This window comes from Carassius carassius, chromosome 20 (genome assembly GCF_963082965.1).
Source record: "Carassius carassius chromosome 20, fCarCar2.1, whole genome shotgun sequence".
Lineage (NCBI taxonomy): Eukaryota > Metazoa > Chordata > Actinopteri > Cypriniformes > Cyprinidae > Carassius > Carassius carassius.
Window position 1 is genome coordinate 28,934,871 of NC_081774.1, and position 20,687 is coordinate 28,955,557.

Consider the following 20,687-nt stretch of genomic DNA (forward strand, 5'->3'; position numbering starts at 1 on the left):
CATTTTAAGTGAATGCAATGAGTGTGACTATTGTGTAGTTGCCATTAATAACTGTAAACAATTACAAGTTTGTTCCTAAAAGCCCTTTTACATTTTGCTTCCATATCACAAATTCCAAATACATTTGACACTGTGTCCAAAGATGCATCAACGCTCCACAGCTACAGATGTGATTTCATGTAAACCCTCTTTTATCAACATCCTGAGCACAGACAAGGCATCGAGTGCATAGTTAACATCGACCGTGGATATACATGTTCTAAATAAAGCTATACGACAACAGCTTCATGAACTTGACAAAACTTCATGGATGGCTACATTATGTGTCTCAAACAGACACAATCTCACGGCCAGAACAGACTCGTCCCAAAGAACAGACTCGTTTTGTGAACAAGACTCTGGGAGTTTCTGCTTGAATTTGTCAGACACATTCACAGCAACCAGACGCGCACGTAAACAATGAGAGTGATGAGATTCACACACACACACACACAGACACACACAAAATATTTTTTTTTATTAGATGGACAATCATAGTTATATAGTTATTACATTTCTTGACAATTTTTGACAAACAATAACAGTCATTAGATGCAGTAATATAGTCAATAAAAAAAATTTAACAAACAAAAACACATGCGTGATTCACGATGTTTGATGTATTCATGGGTGCATTAAAACAATAATACTGTAAAAGTAAAAAAAAAAAAAAAAATGTAAGAAGTAAGAATTGTATTAATATAATGCCTGATTTAATTTCCCAAACAACCACAACGGGCTTTGGGTTACTAAATCAACTTAGGTTAATATAAAAACTAAAGGTAATTTATGAATTAAATTAAAAAGACGGTCCCTCAAGATTCGTCAAGCTGATATATATATATAAATAAATATATATATATATATATATATATATATATATATATATATATATATATATAATTATGTTTTTGCAATCTGTAAATCTGTCATCAGTTGAGCTGCTCTGCGCTCGACTGCTTCTTTCTCTGCGCGCTGATCGTTTTGCTCGTCTATTCGGAGCATCGATTATTGACGTCTGTGGGCTGATCTGTACTGAGCTGATCGCGCTGAACGCTTTTCCTGATCACAAACAGCACGATTAAACTCTGCATCTGCACTGAAGGTAAGATCCGCCGTTTAAAGTGGTTTCTTATGCCCTTACCTCAATCCGTGTTCATAACTTAATTAGTTAGAGTGAAGCGTATCTTTGTGTTGCGACCATTGTTGTTGTCCTGCTCTGCTGATTATCACCAACAAATCACATCACACAGTTTGATTTAATGTGCATCAATAACAGTTTGAGGCCGCAAGCGCGCGCGATGATCTGCAACTGGAGCGCAGCTAGCTGTGTGTTTGTTTATTATTTGGTTATGAAATGTTTATTATCATGCACGTTCACTACTAGGCCACAGTGCTCGCTTTCTACAAGATGCAATGTTAGTTGTGGAAGAAAACCAGTCGTGGGTGCTTTGTGATGACTGTTATTAATATTTTTGTTAGTTCTTGTATGGTGCACAGACTGTAATCTCCGCATCACAGCGCATCTTTCTGTGATATGAACAGTTGTCACTTGTCTGTATGTGAGGAACGACTCTGAGAGCGATTAGTTCTGCCTCACTAGATTGACTGCCGCTGCTCGCAGCTCTTGATGCCACACAAGGGCCCTTTATGCGAGGCTCCAGCTGGACGTGCTGCATGTCTGCTCTGATTGGATGATTCTCATGCACGAGAAATGACGTCTTCCTGCAATTACAACAGTCTGCTCTTATGAGACAAATTGGTTTAATACTGATGACCATGTTAAAATATACCTTTATATATAATATGTGACCCTGGAGCACAAAACCAGTCGGAAGTAGCTTATATATATTTAAAAAGTTGACCAATTTAAGTCCTTAGCATTGCATATTACTAATCAAAAATTAAGTTTTGATATATTTACAGTAGGAGATTTACTAAATATCTTCATGGAACATGATCTTGATTTTTGGCATAAAAGAAAAATCCAAAATTTTGACCCAAACAATGTATTGTTGGCTATTGCTACAAATATACCTGTGCAACTTCTGACTGCTTTTGTGCTCCAGGGTCACAAATAGATTTGGCTATTTTCAGTGGCGCCCCCAGAAAATGTTAACAGGGGTGGCCAAACGAGTCCACAGTAAATTTTGGGGGTGGCACATTAAAATAAAGAAAAAAAATTAAGGGTTTGCAATATAGACAAAAAGTTATATCTCTGTGAGTTCTAGGATTTTATCGATAACGATAATTACACTATTTTGCTGAGTGTTATTGTGCTGATATCTTATTTTTAATTGTGCTGACACCTGAGTTTTTTTTTACCTTTACACCATTGTTTCTAAAAGTATGCACCATATTTTAGGTCAAATACTTGCATTTGGGCTGTTACCAAGCAAATGCAATCAGTATCAACAAAATTGATCTTTGCAATGCAGATAAAACAGAAGCTGCATCTGAAGTGCCATTTAGATGTTTTTACACACTGTTTAATGCAGCTCCGTGGAACATGGAATACTTTAACCTGCAGTTACAAATGAATAAATAATGTTTTGATATTTTAAAGATAAAACATTGAAAACTGATGTTTGAAATTATTTAAAAAATGAAAAGGTTCCATTAAATGTGAAATTAAAACCGTCAATAGGTGGCAGCGAGTCACTGTTAATAAGTGAGTCATTGCGATTGAACCGAATCATTTAAACGGTTGATTCATTCAGGAACGAGACACTTTAATGTTGCTCAGACAGGGCCGGCCCTGACCAATTTGCTGCCCTAGGAAAGATTTTACCTGGCGCCCCATGCATCACAGCCCATTTCACTCTGTCATTGTGTTCATGATTTAGCATATATATATATATATATATATATATATATATATATATATATACACACACACACACACACACACACACACACACACACACACACATTACAGCAGAACTGTTTCCAACACTCATAATAAATCATCATATTAGAATGATTTCTAAAGGATCATGTGATAGACCGGATGTCACATGTGACACTGAAGAATGGAGTAATGATGCTGAAAATTCAGCTTTGCATCACAGAAATAAATGATAATTTAAAATATAATAAATTGAAAACAAATTATTTTAAATTGTAATAATATATCACAATATTACATTTTTTTTCTGTATTTTTGATCAAATAAATGCAGGCTTGATGAGCAGAAGAAACTTCTTTCAAAAACATTAAAAATAGTAATGTTTCCAAACTTTTGGCCTGTACTGTATCCCCCCAAAACTGCACAACTGTAGAGTAAAACATTAATAAAAAAGTGATAATAAAAAATGTGTCTTAAAACTGACATGATTGTACAAAATCACAGTCTGGGGACTCAGAACTCAGAACAACTGCTAACATTAAGTTTAAGGTAAAAATAACTGCAATGAAATTATAGTATCTTACTCCTATGCAATAAATTGTTCTTTCACTGCATCTCTTTACCTCTGTCTTTATCCTCTTCTTTTCTTTTTGGCACTGTATCTATCGCAGACTATGCTCATTTATAATGTGTCATGTAAATTCGGCCTTCCGTCACAATCAGGAAACTTTCACCGTGTCTAGAACTGGCGCGAGCTGCCAGGCCCGTTTCTACGAGCTGTGTGTTAACAAAAGCAGTGCTGTCTACATTGGATGCGGCGTCGGGCACGCTACACAACAAATTACCAACAACTGATCGTGCACGCGCTCTGTTTCTGACGCACTTCAAGCACTCGATGGGCGGGGGAAGATTGAAGAGCCGGATTTTTTTTTTTTTTTTTTTTTTTGCTTTATTTGGTAGTATTTCGAATTAATGGTTTTTAAATAGTAGCCTATTATAAAAAAAATATGTTAAAAAAAAAATTCACTCGTTCACTCATTCTGGCGCCCCTATGGATGAGTGGCGCCCTTAGCATTTGCCTATACCGCCTATGCCGCGGGCCGGCCCTGTGCTCAGAGACGCAAAACTGTGGCTGCAGCAGGTGCTGCACTTTTTTTTTCACTTCTTAAACTATTGTGAATTTACATTCTACATTTAAATTAATAGGACCCACTGTAAATAATCCTAGGGGTGGCCACAGGGGTGGCCTTGGGGGCGCCCCTGGCTATTTTAATATAAATATCATTAAATTTTATGGTAGTATTAACCTATTTAAAGGGATAGCGCTCCCAAAAATGATTATTCTGTAATAGTGATTTAATGATTTTTTTTTTAATGAGTAATTTTATTTTAAGGTAACAGTATGTATCATGATATAGTCATTTTTGCTTTAAATAAGGTCTTTATGATATCAAAATTAGACAAGTAAATAGTCTGTGATTTAATAGGAATAAGAAACTAGTTACAAGCCATGGGACAAACGAACTATAAATAAATAAGAAATTCTACATACATTGTATAAAGTAATCAAATGTATAAAAACACTGTTTATTCTCCACTGTGTAAATTAATATACTTGTCTTTTTAGTAAAGTTACAAATGTGATTTAGTCAAGAGCAGTGAGAGAGTTTCTCTTTTGTTGTTTGATTAACATGAATGACTGCTGTCACTTTAAGAGCTGCCCGGATCGAATATACTGTTAAATGTACAGCTAAAGTCTGGAGAAACTAACATCTGTTTCGGTCAAAGCAGTTTTGGAGGGTGGAAATTATTGCCAGAAATGGTGATGTTTGACTGTGAATAATCTATATAGAATACAGGTGAAGTAGTAAGAGTAACAAACCATAAGGTAACCATAACAAAAAATGATGCTAGAGTAGAAACAAGTCAAATTTGTATGTATCTCACTGCCAAACAACTTTACTTGAAGAACTGATTTAATATTACCCAAATATAATTTATTTATTAAAACTTTGTTTTTGGTTTCAGTTTTCAGCTAGATTGAATCTTTAATTTAGGTTAAAAAAAAGTTATACAGGTTTGGAACAACTTGAGAATGAGTTATAATATATATATATATATATATATATATATATATATATATTTTACATTTATTTATTTCTTTTTTGATTTTGCGAAATTCAAACACTATTTGCCAAACTTCCATTTTGATACATGACATTTTTCAAATCTGTTATAAAATCTGACATAAATGGTATCATATAAACATGGTTCCTTACTCTCAAAATATGCTAAATACAGCCATTTACTTAAAAATGCTAACTTGTTGTTTCCAGGATTTAGGATTTGTTCCCGCTTCTCCCATTCATTATAATAGCAGTGGTCCATCCCTCACAAAGTCTCTGGTTAAGCTCATTTAAATTTGTTTTATACCATTAGACATGAGATTACAGTGCCTTGGAAGCCTGCCCGAAGCAAGTGTTCTTAGAAGGAACTTTGATACACAGAAGCAGTGTTTAGTTATTGACTGACTGCACAACAAGCAAGCTGCACAATCTAGGCCACTTCTGGTTGTCACATGTCCATAGTTAATATGGCCAAACTGTACCTGCAGTTACATGCAATGACATTATTAATGGTTTAGTGTCCAAAGCATCTATAGAATTAGTTTTATTTCCCCAAGTATCTTTTCAAAAGATTTTGTTCCAAGTCATTTTCATAGTAATGGTTAACTCATATGACCCTGTGTTTACGTTATATATGTTTAATCTTAACACGCCTGTTTATTTCTTATCAGTTTCTAATCTATTTCTAATGACTGATGTCCAAACGCATCAGCATCCGCTGCTTAGGTCAGTGTCCCGTTAGCCCGAATTTCATATCAGCTGCTCAGCACAAGCAGGAAACATACACGTGACACACCCAGATATGAAACTGAAGTTCAGTGTTTATCAGTACAGATACACTAAGCTCCATGTTAGACTACATACACATGCAATAACACGGTAGCATGTAGATTCCTTTTTTGAGTACTAAATGCTTGGGTGTTTGCTGCAGAACTCATGGCTGTGTTTGTTGGGTCAGGTGCAGTAGAGAGTGCCATGCAGGAAGGAGAGGAGAGGAAGTGAGGCGATGGGCTGCACCTCAGCCAAGCAGTTGTCATCTGTACCCAGTGATGCAGAGGGCCGGGGTAAGGCCTACAGCAATGGAGATGCCTTCTCCGGTCAGTGTCCCAGCTGTGTGTCCACAGATATTCACTCTAGATAATGTGATATAGAGCCGGAGTCAGTGTTGAATTTCATTGAGGACTCCAATTTGGTACTGGACTTAGAATTGACTTGTTTACTCTCTTACTATGTTACTGGTGTTACTGTACATGATGCAAGTTACTTAAATATATTTGTGAGTAACTCTGAAAGAGCATGTTACCGAAGTAAAATAGATTAAGAATCCTGTGTCCTGGTGATTTCAAGTGTACTTTACTCTTTCTGTTTAGATGAGTACAGACTGAAAGGAGTTGAGAAGGTGAAGCACAAGCATGGAGAAGAGGAGTGCACGAACACACAAAACCAAGAGAACTTGGTAAAGATTGATACATAGTATTTTGTATCTCCAAATAATCAAAAAGTCACAAATAATCATACTATCCTGTAAAACTAAAAAAATTTCTCTTCATGTCTTGCAGGAAAATAGCACATTTTTGCACAATGGTAGGCAAAAAGATGCCACTGGGAATAGTAATAAGATAAGGTGAGTATGTGTTTGGTGTCTGCTCTAGTATTCAGTAATGGAGAGATGGTGACCAGTGAGATGTTTACCAAGCCTTCATTGTTCCTCAGTATCCACTCTTCAGAGAGCCAGCAGGAGTTCTTCAGGATGCTGGATGAGAAGATTGAAAAGGTGATTGAAGTAGCATCAATGTTACTATTGCTCAAAAGTTCCTGAAGCCCATGGTATACTTTGGTATTACGCTAGGGCATGTGTATAGAGTGCATGTGATATAAATTTTATTACAATCACAGTATGCATGTACTGTACACATGCAGCCTTTTCTAACCATGTGTAAACATGCAGCCATTTCACACTTTACACATTGTTTGTCCTGTGCACACTAAATGGAGTATATGTAGAAAGGCTATGTGGTCAGCTGTTTGGTTGCACCAAGACTAAAGTATACTTCTGGTTTAAGCGTTTGCGTAAAAACCAAAGTATACATTAGGCTTAAAGGGTTAGTTCACCCAAAAATGAAAATTAGCCCACAAGTCATCCTAGGTGTATATGACTTTCTTCTTTCAGACGAATCCAGTCGGGGTTATATTAAAAATGATCCTTGCTCTTTCAAGCGTTAGAATGGGAGTTGATGGGTGTTGTTGTTGTTTTTTTTTTCCAACAGTCCCAAAGTAGTCAAATAAAGCGCATCCATCCATAATAAAACGTGCCTCACACATCTCCAACCTATAGCGAACCAAATCGAATTGTAAGAAAAATATTAATATTTAAAACATATTAAACTCTTTTCTCTCACTTCTGATAATTGTTGTAGGCGGAAGGCATTCCGGGCTGATGATGTATGACGTAACTGGTGATTAGTGATCAATGTGAAAGCGCGAAGGACAGAGAGATGCTGGTCACGAATTAGAGGCACAAACCGAATATTTGTAAAGAAGAATTTAAGAGGATTTCGATTTAAGCCAGGGGGAATTGGTTTCCTTTGGTAAATTAAGGAAACTTTGCTTCCTTAGCTCATATAAACAAACTTGCGAGACTAGCATATCTCCCCGGCGTGACGCATACATCCTATGTCATCCGCCCCAGAACAGCTTGCATGAATTACAGTTAGCGGAAGTTAGAGAAAATTGTTTATAATATTTTAAATAACAATATTTGTCTTACAAAATTGTATCGATTCTCAATAGGAGGCCTTTCAGTGTGAGGAACGTTTTATTATGAATGGATGCGCTTTATTTTACTACTTTTGGACTGTTGAAAAAAGCACCCGCCTACTCCCATTCTAACGCTTGGAAGAGCAAAGATAATTTTTTTTATACCACTCAGATTGGATTAATCTGAAAGAAGAAAATCATATACACATAGGATGCCTTGAGGGTGATTAAAACATTGGCTAATTTTCTTTTTTGGGTGAACTAACCCTTAAAGTGTTTGTGTAAAAACCGGAGTAAACTTTGGATTTAAGCGTTTGCATAAAAATCTAAATATACTTTGTATATCGTGTATATGTATATATATATATATATATATATATAGATGATATATATAATTTTTTTTTTAGTTTAAATGTGCTGCATGTAGGATTGACACAGATTGGTTGAACTAGGTATTGCATTCCAAATTCAAAATATTGGAGAGGGTTTTTTTTCACCTGGCCCCTCCTCATCAGACTCGATGCACACGCAGGTTGCCAGATTGACGACACTAACAGGAACAAGCGCACTTGACGATGAATGAAATTAATTACACTGTGTTTTCCATCAGCTTTAGTAGAGTCAATATCTAACATAAAGCACCTTTAAGCATTTGTGTAAAAACAGAAGTAAGCTTTGGGCTTAGGTGTTTGAAACAATATAAAAGTACACTCCAGCTTAACCATGATTAATACACTTTAGAAAATGTGAAAATCTAGCATGTCTATTTTAATTGCGTTTTTGAAGTATCTTCCCTTAATATGACTATTACATTTACAGGGACGGGACTACTGTTCTGACGACGAGGATATGACATAGCACACTGAGACTTTTGACTCATGCCAACATTGAGTCAATCCTGTCCCGAAGTTCTTTACCCTTGCTTTCCATGCCTCCTTACCCAACAAGTATGACTCTTCAAGAGTTGGTTCAAGTGACATTCAACCCAGTTCTCTACTCCGTTTACAATCTACACACTCTCCCAAATGTCTTACAGGTCAGTATTTGAGACTCTTCTGGACTAGTATTAAAATGGTATGGGGGCATGGAAAAGGCCATGGTTAAGGAGACTGGTATTTGGCCCAAGATTTGAATGGGAAAGCCATTTTCAGACTGCTCCTCAATCCCTTGCCTTACACTACCCATAAGCCTTCTCCTACACACAGACTACATACAGTGGAGAGAGCCATGCTGAGAATTCTGGACTTCACCCTCCCTTTGACATGGACACAACACACGCTGGACTAGTAGTGGAGATGATATCTCCTGAGGAGGACATACCTACCAAGAGACTTGCGTGATTCTGTCCAGCTCATGCTGTTGAGACATAGTAGGTGAGAGCATATGGACAGAAACAAAAGGCCATTTCTAGCATTCCAATTGTTTTTTTAACGAAGTATTTTTCACCCACAGTGTATCATGTATATGTCTTTTAGACCTTTTTCTTTGAGTTATGTAACAATGCTCAGGACAGCAGTGCTGTATGTATCATCACTAGATTTTTTAGTTTGATGAGGGCAGTGCAGTTCCTTCAGGGCCGGTCTTGAGGAAGTGTTGGATGGTGGAGATCGATCACAGCATCTAGCTGTGTTTAGAGACACCAGTTACAGCATCTTAAGGTCATGTAGTTTTCACATACTCATTTTACTCTATATAACAGGTGGATATCATGGGTTCGCTTGACATTTATAGTCACTATTCTAGAGTTGAAAACCAGTGCAAGTTTCAAAACCAGCTGTAAGAAAGTTTTACATAGATATGTTTTTATTATCAGGAAGTGCTTCTTCCTTTTACAGTATGACTAATTTGCCATAGCCTTAAGCACACAGTGTTTTCTTTTCTGAAATGAGATACAACAATAAGCCATTAATTTCTGTATTTTCACACTAAAGTGAACAGTATCCCTTATGTATGCTTAAGTTCTCTATGTACACATTTGGGCCAAACAAAATTGCCAAAAATGCAAGTGTGATGCTGAGTGAAAAAATAAATAAATACACTACGACCAACTAACTAAGAAAAAGCATCTGGTTTATTGATGTTTTGTTTTCATATAATGAAGTCAATGGGGTGCAATGTTGTTTTTTGTATTTTTTTACAGAAAAATGTAAAAGTCATTTAGATTTGGAATGAGGGATGAACATATGAAACGTTTTGGGAGAACCATTCCTTGGTTCACCCAATCGCTCTCATCTTCAGAGATAAAAATGAGTTCAGAAATGTATTCAAACTGTAAGTGCTACCCAATCCTCACATCTGGGGAGTTAGGAATCGCAGTCTGTGCGTATCATCTGGGTGTTTGTCTCACATCTGTAACCTCCGTTTGCGATGCTGTCGGCGGCCTTGGTCCCGTATGTCCACCGGAGGGTCAGGGGTCAGGAAACCGTCACACAGTCTCTGATACACCAGCGTGGAGTCCGAAGCCACTGCACACAAGAGCATCGGGGCACCTCTGTCTAATATACACCGCAACCTGTGAGAGAAAGAGGAAATCACATTATCATACGTGTTGAAGCAGAATCACATTAAGGCTTAAAAGGTAGGTATGAGACCTTGTTTCCAAGTCATGTGTTCTTGCCAAATACCACCTTAACAACATCTTAAGCTCGGTAACACTTCATGTAATATTTGTTGGTGATATAAGATATATGTACAAATCTAATGTATGAAAGTGTGTTTTATGACCTTTTCAAATGTACATTAAAGCCACTAACCAAACAGCTGCAAAGCAAATCACAACATTACAAACTTGTTTAATTTAAAAAAATTTGAAAATGAAAATGAGACAAAAAAATTTAAGTGGAAGACAGTGTACTTAATTGAGAGAATGTAATAAACTGCAGTCCCATGAAGCATAATAACTACAGTTGTGGCCAAAAGTTTTGAGAATTACATAAATATTAGTTTTCAAAAAGTTTGCTGCTAAACTGCTTTTAGATCTTTGTTTCAGTTGTTTCTGTGATGTACTGAAATATAATTACAAGCACTTCATACGTTTCAAAGGCTTTTATCGACAATTACACGACATTTATGCAAAGAGTCAGTATTTGCAGTGTTGGCCCTTTCTTTTCAGGACCTCTGCAATTCGACTGGGCATGCTCTCAATCAACTTCTGGGCCAAATCCTGACTGATAGCAACCCATTCTTTCATAATCACTTCTTGGAGTTTGTCAGAATTAGTGGGTTTTTGTTTGTCCACCCGCCTCTTGAGGATTGACCACAAGTTCTCAATGGGATTAAGATCTGGGGAGTTTCCAGGCCATGGACCCAAAATTTCAACATTCTGGTCCCCGAGCCACTTAGTTATCACTTTTGCCCTATGGCACGGTGCTCCATCGTGCTGGAAAATGCATTGTTCTTCACCAAACTGTTGTTGGATTGTTTGAAGAAGCTGCTGTTGGAGGGTGTTTTGGTTCCATTCTTTATTCATGGCTGTGTTTTTGGGCAGAATTGTGAGTGAGCCCACTCCCTTGGATGAGAAGCAACCCCACACATAAATGGTGTCAGGATGCTTTACTGTTGGCATGACACAGGACTGATGGTAGCGCTCACCTTTTCTTCTCCGGACAAGCCTTTTTCCAGATGCCCCAAACAATCGGAAAGGGGCTTCATCTGAGAATATGACTTTGCCCCAGTCCTCAGCAGTCCATTCACTATACTTTCTGCAGAAGATCAATCTGTCCCTGATATTTTTTTTGGAGAGAAGTGGCTTCTTTGCTGCCCTTCTTGACACCAGGCCATCTTCCAAAAGTCTTGGCCTCACTGTGCGTGCAGATGCGCTCACACCTGCCTGCTGCCATTCCTGAGCAAGCTCTGCACTGGTGGCACTCTGATCCCGCAGCTGAATCCTCTTTAGGAGACGATCCTGGCGCTTGCTGGACTTTCTTGGACACCCTGAAGCCTTCTTTACAAGAATTGAACCTCTTTCCTTGAAGTTCTTGATGATCCAATAAATTGTTGATTTAGGAGCAATCCTAGTAGCCACAATATCCTTGCCTGTGAAGCCATTTTTATGCAACGCAATGATGGCTGCACGCGTTTCTTTACAGGTCACCATGGTTAACAATGGAAGAACAATGATTTCAAGCATCACCCTCCTTTTAACATGTCAAGTCTGCCATTCTAACCCAATCAGCCTGACATAATGATCTCCAGCCTTGTGCTCGTCAACATTCTCACCCGAGTTAACAAGACGATTACTGAAATGATCTCAGCAGGTCCTTTAATGACAGCAATGAAATGCAGTGGAAAGGTTTTTTTGGGATTAAGTTAATTTTCATGGCAAAGAAGGACTATGCAATTCATCTGATCACTCTTCATAACATTCTGGAGTATATGCAAATTGCTATTATAAAAACTTAAGCAGCAACTTTTCCAATTTCCAATATTTATGTAATTATCAAAACTTTTGGCCACGACTGTAGTGTGAACAGCCCCATTGGGAAACCCGTTTGGAAACAGTCCTTTCAATTCCACTGGTGTCGCTAGGGGCCGCATAAATCAATCATAGAAGCTTTAACACATCCTGGCTCAAAAGCTGCCTCTTAGTGATGACAGTATTATAGTAAAATCTGCCCGTCTCCTACTCTCTGTGTTTGATGGATCTGTGTGAAGGCAGAGGATAGATCATATGAGCTGTTTCTCCATCCTTCTCTAGACCTTCCAGCAGAACCGCCTGTAACTCTGGGCAGGAAACGCCAACCACCTCTTTCCATTTACGCACTGCAAATGAAAAAACACACACACAAAAAGGGTTATAAATCATTTTATAAACTTTGTGTTCAATATCTAACAAAGTACTGCTGTATTTTTCCTCACCTTCCGTCAGATCCATGTACACCAGGAAGGCAGCATATACTTGAGCACTGTCACCGACATCTAAATGCATCAGGTCTTGATACTAAAAAGAAGACTGAATTAAATTACACTTGTCTGAATATGCAATGCATCAGTTTACATTAACAGGAGTGTTACTCGCTCTTACCACGGCGTGCTGCTGGATCCAATTCGGAGGATCTGCTCGATGTACTTCGTCCATAATAATATTAAACTCTCCTCCTTTTATTTCTTAAACCGCAAACTGAATAAATAATGCATGTCACAAAAAGAAAACAGTTTACAGATTCACCACGTGCACGTATATCTATCCGCTCTTGTAGACTACGAATCCTACCACTGCAAAGGCATGGCTCATGAATATTAAACAAGTTGGGTCTTAAGGGTCATCGCTCGTCCAATCACGTGAGTAAGTTATTTGTGGAAGCAATATCCGAGACGTTCATTCGCCAGTCTACTGAAGTGTAGCGTCTACCAGCAAATCAGCGTCGTCTGCTGCGCGAACGTCATATAACATAATTAATATTCGTAAGCCTTCGCCATAGTAGTGTTCTTAACTGCACAAACTATTCGTCCTAAATGTTTTGTCCGTAAAACTGTAGCTCTATAGTTACACAATGAATTTATAGTTCTTGTATGGACGCAGCTGCTCTTAGACCACCTTTCAAAGCGGTTTAATGCTTCTCTACACCGTGTACATGCTCATAAGTTGTTAGACACAACCATTGTTATTGTCCTCTCTTTACTTGAGTCCGTGTGGAAAACGCGACAGTATCTCATTGCCTGTCTTGTCTTTTCAGCAGTCAAAAACACAATTAACCATTCAAACTGTTTATTCATCTTACAAACAAATTACCCGCTTTACAATAACTTTCTTATAAATAATGCACGTATGCAGCTTAGAAAACGGACTTCTTACATTCTTGTCCTTTTAATGGTCCACTCATACTCAGCTATTCTCTTTGATACAGTGAATTTGTCCACACACTCATTTGCAAAAGCCATAACAGAAAAAGCTGATATGTAAACTACCTGCACTCATAGTCAAATAAACAACCATTAATACACAAAAAACATCTGAAAATATTTTAAACACTACCGTTCAAAAGCCTATCGAAATACAGTAATACTGTAAAATATTATTGCAATTTAAAACTATTTTCTATTTTAATATATTGCAAAAAATGTCATTTATTCCTGTGATGCAAAGCTGAAATTTCAGCATCATAACTCAGGTCACATGATCCTTCAGAAATCATCCTAATATGATGATTTGCTGCTCAAGAAACATTTCTGATTATTATCAGTGTTGAAAATAGTTGTGCTGCTACATATTTTTGTGGAAACCATGATAAATTTCGTTCAAAAATACAATGTTTATTTGAAATGGAAATCTTTTGTAAATTATAAATGACTTTTTGTCCTTATGACGGTCCCGAGGCTTAGTGTGGCTTCACAATATTCACTGTTGTGTTTATATCAGATACGACTCCAGACAACTTCAAAGTCTTCAGGAGCTGCGTCTTCACTTCGAACTGAATCTTCACTTCACTCTTAACCATCGAGAATCACAACACAGACAGTTTTAATCAACATTATTTGTTCAGACAGAATATGAATAAAATGGGTACTTTTATCAGTATATAGTTTATAGTTAACAGCGCATGAATGAATTCTTACCTCCTCCTCTGTAAGTAAAACTGCACCAGCCAGTGCACAGCAAAGGGCCAGATAACTGTCAGTGCTACAGTGATAGGGGACGAGTTTAAAGGCCAACAGGGCAACCTCTAAAAACCAGGATAAATACAGAATACCATTAATAATTTCTATTATTATAAAGTGGCATTTCAGACAATGATGTTGCAAGTATATAAAGTAACAAACTATAAACAGACCTTTTTTGGTGACTTAGACAAGAGCCGAGTTTTGAGAGGAAGGATTTCAGCCTAAAATAAAACAAAAACAGTAAATCAGTATATTAGACTGATTTCTGAAGATCATGTGACACTGAAGACTGGAGTAATGATGCTGGAAATTCAGCTAAGCATCACAGGAATCAATTACATTTTACAATGCATTACAATATAAAACTGTTTTTTTTTAATTGCAATAATATTGCACATTGATCTTAGTGTATTTTGATCCAAGTAAATGCAGCCTTGGTGAGCAGTCTAGGCTTGTGGTGTACATGTATTGAGTCATATTTTGGTGCTGGTCTTACTTGTGATGCTTTGAGGAGCTCCAGTGTGGTCAGTCTGTGCAGCACATCCTGCATATCGTCCTGTAAATGTGACAACATCACAGCGATCTGTGGGTCAAACGCACGCTTGTCCACTCTCTCTTCAGTCTCACAGCACTGAGCACTTCCTTGGCAACTGCGCTCTGATAAGTTACCATGTTCATTTGGTACTAGGTTAGTTCCTGTCAACTGACAACCTGAGAATATATGAAATATAAATCATCCAGCTATGCAATAAATGGTTTCCAGATAAAAACAAGAGTGTATCTCCAGGAGAGAATATCTGCTGCTGACATTGTTACGTAATTAAACACAGTATATAATAAAACTGACATGAAACAACAACATTTTAAATACTTTAGCCCTATAAAGCCTACTTTATCAAACTTAAATCCAAAGCGACTTACAAATGAGGACAGTGGAAGCAATCAAAAATATAAATAATATAAAATAAAAAGAAATCAGAAGAGAGCAAGCTAGTGTTTGAGTTTTATATATATATATATATATATATATATATATATATATATATATATATATATATATATAATAAATGAAAAGAAAATAGATTACTGTAATGAATTAAAACTTCCTCGTCATCGGCAAGAAGGAGGCGGGAACCGGCGGACAATCAAAATGACATTTTAATTACAAAAATAAACACAAAACAGCGCACCAGCCCCTCACGGATGACTGGTGCGCTCAAATAAAAACCAAAACACAACTAAAATCCCAGGCCTGGTCCTCTCTCGTTCTTCACTGTCGTCGCTCCAGTTTTATATCCTTCCATCTCCTCTGTGGGACTCGAGACCGGTGGTGGGTCGCAGGTGTAGCGGATTTCCCAATCACTCCACCGGCCTCACTCGTGTTCCCACATCCCTCGGCCCCGCCCCACTCGTCACATACCCCCATCGCCCCTCGCAGGCGGGGGGGTACCCTCGAGACTGCGCTCTACTCCCCCCCCCCTCCCTCCGGGGGGGACCGCTCACGGGGACCTGCGGGAACCTGGGGTTAGGACAGATGAGGCGAGAGAAACAGAGATGGAAGGAGGAGCGACAGAGACGAGACAGGGGAGAGAGGAAAAAAAAAAAAAAATTCTGGTTCCCCGACGCACTGCTGCTCGGCCCTCCACCTGCTGGGTGATCTCCTCCGCGGTGCCTGGCGGTGGCACTGGACGGCCCTCGGCAGACGGCACGACACTCCTCCGCCGCCCGGTGGACGGCGACGGCTCCTCCGGTTTTGGGCAGCCGGCAGGAGTCCCCCGTTCCCTGCTCCTCCGGATTCCTTCACGGAGGCAGCAGGCTCCGGCCCCCTGGCGAACGGCGCCGACTCCTCCGCTTCCTCACGGACGGCAGCCGTCCCTCCATATCGTGGGCGGTCGGCAGCGAGCTCACCCGTCCCCGGCAACTCACTCCAGTCAACTCGCTCCACCACAGCAGCGAGGGATCTTCAGCAGCGCGTCCCTCCTTCTCCCGGGCTTCGGCACCACTGTAATGAATTAAAACTTCCTCGTCATCGGCAAGAAGGAGGCGGGAACCGGCGGACAATCAAAATGACATTTTAATTACAAAAATAAACACAAAACAGCGCACCAGCCCCTCACGGACGACTGGTGCGCTCAAATAAAAACCAAAACACAACTAAAATCCCAGGCCTGGTCCTCTCTCGTTCTTCACTGTCGTCGCTCCAGTTTTATATCCTTCCACCTCCTCTGTGGGACTCAAGACCAGTGGTGGGTCGCAGGTGTAGCGGATTTCCCAATCACTCCACCGGCCTCGCTCGTGTTCCCACATCCCTCGGCCCCGCCCCACTCGTCACAATTACAAAAAGATTAGAAAGGTAGATTAGAAACTTTATACACAAATATATTTGGCCTCCAAATTATAAATCTGATCAACAGAATAACTTTTCTATTGTTATTAATATTTTAAGACGAACATTTAGTAGACTGAAGTAACTTGATTATCTATACACCATTATTTAGAAAGAAAAAAAAACATGTGATATGCTTTCTACCATTTCTCTGATTTACATCAAAAGCTATCAGAATTAAATCTTTCATTTCGAGCATATAAATACCAGCAACAGCACCAAAATTAATATTTTTGCAGTTTGACCCCTCTGAATAAAATTACTTTTTTTTCCCTGCTCAACTATGAGCTCCACTGATCTATCATTAGATCAGACTATGGGATTCATAAAATCCAGATGTATTTAAATATTATATATTTGATATATCATATTTGACACATCTGAATTCTATTCATTTTTATGTTTCAATAATAAAAATAAATAAATAAATCTGACTTATTTAATTGACCTTACATGCTCACAAAGATAATATAGAAAACAATAAATGCAATAGCAATAGTCTTGCTTTATTAGGAAATGATTCCTAGCAGAAGTATAATAGTTTCACTCGCATTGTACATTTATACAAATGCTGGTAGAAAATTGGCTTGTTGATCACATTATTATTTGTTGACGTCATGGTGCTCAAGACTTATTCAAACACTGACTCGAGCCCAACCTCTTCCACTGCCTGCTGAGACTCTGTCAGTTTGGACCGGTCCCAGTGTCGGTGGATGGGGGACGAGGGCCTTTCCATCCAGACTCCCACACTGAGGCTCTCCGCTTCCCCCTTGTTGCATGTGGGCCCCCGCCACGCTCACATCTGCCAAATGGACCCGGAGAACTCCTGAACCCTAGGGAATGCACCACATACTCCCATTTATTTCGCTCTGACATGACAGACAAATACAGTTCTTCCTTTAGTTCTCGCTCTCTCCAAAAATGTCACTACTCTCTATTGATGGACTGCAGTTGATGTCACTTAATGTAGTTAAAAAATAAAATGTTTTTGCCAAGCATTTCGAGTCGTACTGTTTTTTGCCAGGAATCACTTAACACTTTTGGTAATGCATGATGCATCGGAGTGACCTCATAATAACACAACGAATTATATGGCCTCAACCCAGATTATAATTCACATTAGTGATTGTGGTTTCAAGGGTTTGAAAGAACTAAATGAGAATTATACTATAAAGTGAATTTCACAAATCTCACACATGTCCAGTTCACACTGAACCTCAAAATTAAAAGAAAAGGTAATCCTATTTAAGCCAAAAAAAAATTAATATTTTTAGAACCTGTTCTTTTTGTAATTCCGAATATTCATAAACACTAGATATTTATATGAAAAATTTATTTAGATATTTTCACAAAAAGATTATTTTCTTTAAAACTATTTTGATCAAATCCATTTAGAAAAAAAAAAAAAAAGATTCATTTTACACAAGTGTTGATTATAACAAGAAATGTTTAAGAAATCAGCATATTAGACTGATTTCTGAAGGATCACGTGACACTGAGGACTGGAGTAATGATGCTGGAAATAAACAGGAATAAATAACATTTCAAAATATATTTAAATGAAAATAGTTATTTTAAATTGTAATAATATTTTAAACTATTACTGCAAATAAATGCAAGACTTCCTTTCAAAAACATACAAATATTTCTGACTCCAGCCATAAAATTACTGCAATACAATATATTTTAAAATCATAATAGAATTTCTATATTACAGAGAATTATGATTGTTTTACACTTGGATTTGTTTTGATTCTGAAAATGTCTGTTTTTCTTTTCTTTATTTTTAAGCTTCTTGAGCCTGTGAAAGACTTGAAAACATCACTGGAGACTGTACCTTCTCTTGTGTTGCTGGATTTTCCATTGAGTCACTGTACATCTCATCGTCTGAGTCATCTGCGTGATATTTGGTGAGAATGATGCCGTCAAATCATCTTTTTCAGACACAGATTTACTTTATGTGCCAATGTAGTTTCATGAAATGACTGCTAAATCTTTTTTAATCAGAGTACAAAACAAAACTGTACCATAAACCAATTCCTCTTCTTCCTCCTCCGTGTTCAGTGAACTACGAGCATCATCGGTTGAGGAGGACATGCTGTTCTCCTCTCTTTCATTAAACACTGATAAACCTCCTCTCCCCGCTGCAAATGTGCTTGAGTCTGCAGAACAGAAAAGAGCAGAGAAGTCCTCAAATACAGCGGTATGAATCATTTCAGATAGCCAAGTTCACAAAATAAAGACTCCGAGTTGTTGCTGTACCTTTCTTCCTCTCCTCCATGTCATCTTCCTCATTTTCCCCATTAATTTCACTTTCCCCCTCTTCAGCTTTCTTAGCATCATCATCATCAGTTTTTTCAGCATTAGTGTTTCCTTTTACAAAATTCATTAAAATATAAAATGTTGATTAAACAGGCACAGATATCGTAAGGATACATCTTTAAATGCTTCTAAATAAAGTACCTGTGGATAAGGGGGCTGCTTTACTGACTGCATCTTCGTCATCATCATCATCATCATCTTCCACCACGATCTCATAAAATGGGTCAAGAGCGTCCATTAATTCTGCCATCCTGTCTGTGAGCGGGAGGGTTTCAATTATCTATGATAAAAGATTTGATTGTTTGTGGATTAAACTATTTTCGGTATGATAGAGCTTAATCTCTGCAATCTATACAACTACCAACCAGCTGTATTTCCTCAACATATTCCTTCATGGCTTGGTCCTTTGACATGTTTCCCAAGGTTTTCCATGCCTCCCTGCAAAGAACACACATGTGCTTGGGTTTAATATTCATATTTATATTTACAAAAAGTTAACATTTCAATTGAATAGATACACCATATTTAAAATGGGCTTCTAGATTTTGATGTTTTTTTATGTGATTGATATTTACCATTTAGCTTTACCAATTGGATCCCAAGAGTTGGGTTTGGGGGTGTTACAGGGTCCTGCTGTAGCTTGTTTGTAGTAACTGTAGAACATAACCAGCATATCATCAGACAGATCATAGGAGCCTGTGTGAAATGAGGGAAAAATGATTAAAAGAGGATATGTTATTGTTATTTAAAAGGAAAACCATTTAGTTCAATACTTGACACTGACGTTTAATACTTAATATAGAGGTATTACCATCTTCAGGTAAACTTCGGATCACTTTAACAGCCGCTTCAAACCTCCTCTGAATGGATTTGGGATCTTCCATTGCCCTTCGCGTCATGCACAGGTTACATCCCGATTGACAGATTGTCAGAAAATGCAATAAACATTTAACCAGCAGACGTAGACCAATACGCATATCATGTTAATAAGGTAATAATTTAAACGTATACTTAATACTTATTTAATATGTTAATTATATAGTTTACACGTTCGGTTAATTAGTAATATCAGGTTAGTTAATCAACCTTTAAAAAATAAAAATGAACCTTTCGCCAGACTACAGACTACTACGCCAAATTACTCTATAAACGCTTTAAAAAATATATCCGAAATTTTAGGACAAAAAGCAAAACCCCATATAAAATATTACCACTCGCCTCCCGTGTTCCGTCCTCCTAGGTATTAACTGAAACAGTTGCAGTTTGGGGTGATGTAGTTTTCAATGACGCAGGACCCGATAGTGATGAATAGAACGTAGCGCGCCTTAATCCTACATGATCCACAATGCCTTGCGAAAAATATATATTAAAACGGCTTTTGATCGTCCTGAGATTTTTAGCAAGAAGCTGCCCATTTTCTGAAAAATCAGAATAGATCAATTTAGAATATACAATAGGTTTATAATTTTTGAACAGCATCTGCTCCTTTAGTTAATTTTACTAGGTCTTTGATACTTTTAACAAGTAAGTTAAAAAGCTTTGTAAGGCTGTAGGTGTTTTTGTTTTTAAATCATTGTACGTCAGTTGTAGTGCTTAGCGCGTATATTGT

At 37.9% G+C, this 20,687-nt stretch overlaps 3 protein-coding genes across 4 annotated transcripts; 1 reads left to right on the forward strand and 2 right to left on the reverse strand.

Moving 5' to 3' along the window:
* Positions 1-993: 993 nt before the first annotated feature.
* Positions 994-9,832, forward strand: LOC132096827 (uncharacterized protein C1orf21 homolog). Its single transcript, XM_059502464.1, has 6 exons — positions 994-1,144; positions 5,972-6,110; positions 6,384-6,469; positions 6,573-6,637; positions 6,727-6,787; positions 8,590-9,832. Exons 2-6 carry the CDS (start codon positions 6,020-6,022, stop codon positions 8,626-8,628), a joined length of 342 nt encoding a protein of 113 aa, XP_059358447.1. The 5' UTR covers positions 994-1,144; positions 5,972-6,019; the 3' UTR covers positions 8,629-9,832.
* Positions 9,833-9,874: 42 nt separating this feature from the next.
* tsen15 (TSEN15 tRNA splicing endonuclease subunit) lies at positions 9,875-13,380 on the reverse strand. The gene is made up of 4 exons (XM_059502463.1): positions 12,794-13,380; positions 12,628-12,709; positions 12,396-12,531; positions 9,875-10,282 (listed from the first exon to the last, which is right to left on the reverse strand). The coding sequence occupies exons 1-4, from the start codon at positions 12,845-12,847 to the stop codon at positions 10,114-10,116; spliced, it is 441 nt and encodes a 146-aa protein (XP_059358446.1). The 5' UTR covers positions 12,848-13,380; the 3' UTR covers positions 9,875-10,113.
* A 681-nt stretch (positions 13,381-14,061) lies between these two features.
* On the reverse strand, positions 14,062-20,169 carry acbd5b (acyl-CoA binding domain containing 5b). 2 transcript variants are annotated; one of them, XM_059502451.1, is made up of 12 exons: positions 19,890-20,169; positions 19,654-19,774; positions 19,444-19,516; positions 19,220-19,358; positions 19,019-19,129; positions 18,784-18,918; positions 18,594-18,652; positions 17,424-17,589; positions 14,867-15,081; positions 14,541-14,591; positions 14,326-14,432; positions 14,062-14,198 (listed from the first exon to the last, which is right to left on the reverse strand). In XM_059502451.1, the coding sequence occupies exons 1-12, from the start codon at positions 20,053-20,055 to the stop codon at positions 14,189-14,191; spliced, it is 1,353 nt and encodes a 450-aa protein (XP_059358434.1). In that variant the 5' UTR covers positions 20,056-20,169; the 3' UTR covers positions 14,062-14,188. The 2 variants fall into 2 exon arrangements, with proteins under 2 accessions (XP_059358434.1, XP_059358433.1); XM_059502450.1 differs by having other exon boundaries at positions 17,415-17,589; positions 19,890-20,165.
* Positions 20,170-20,687: the final 518 nt, after the last annotated feature.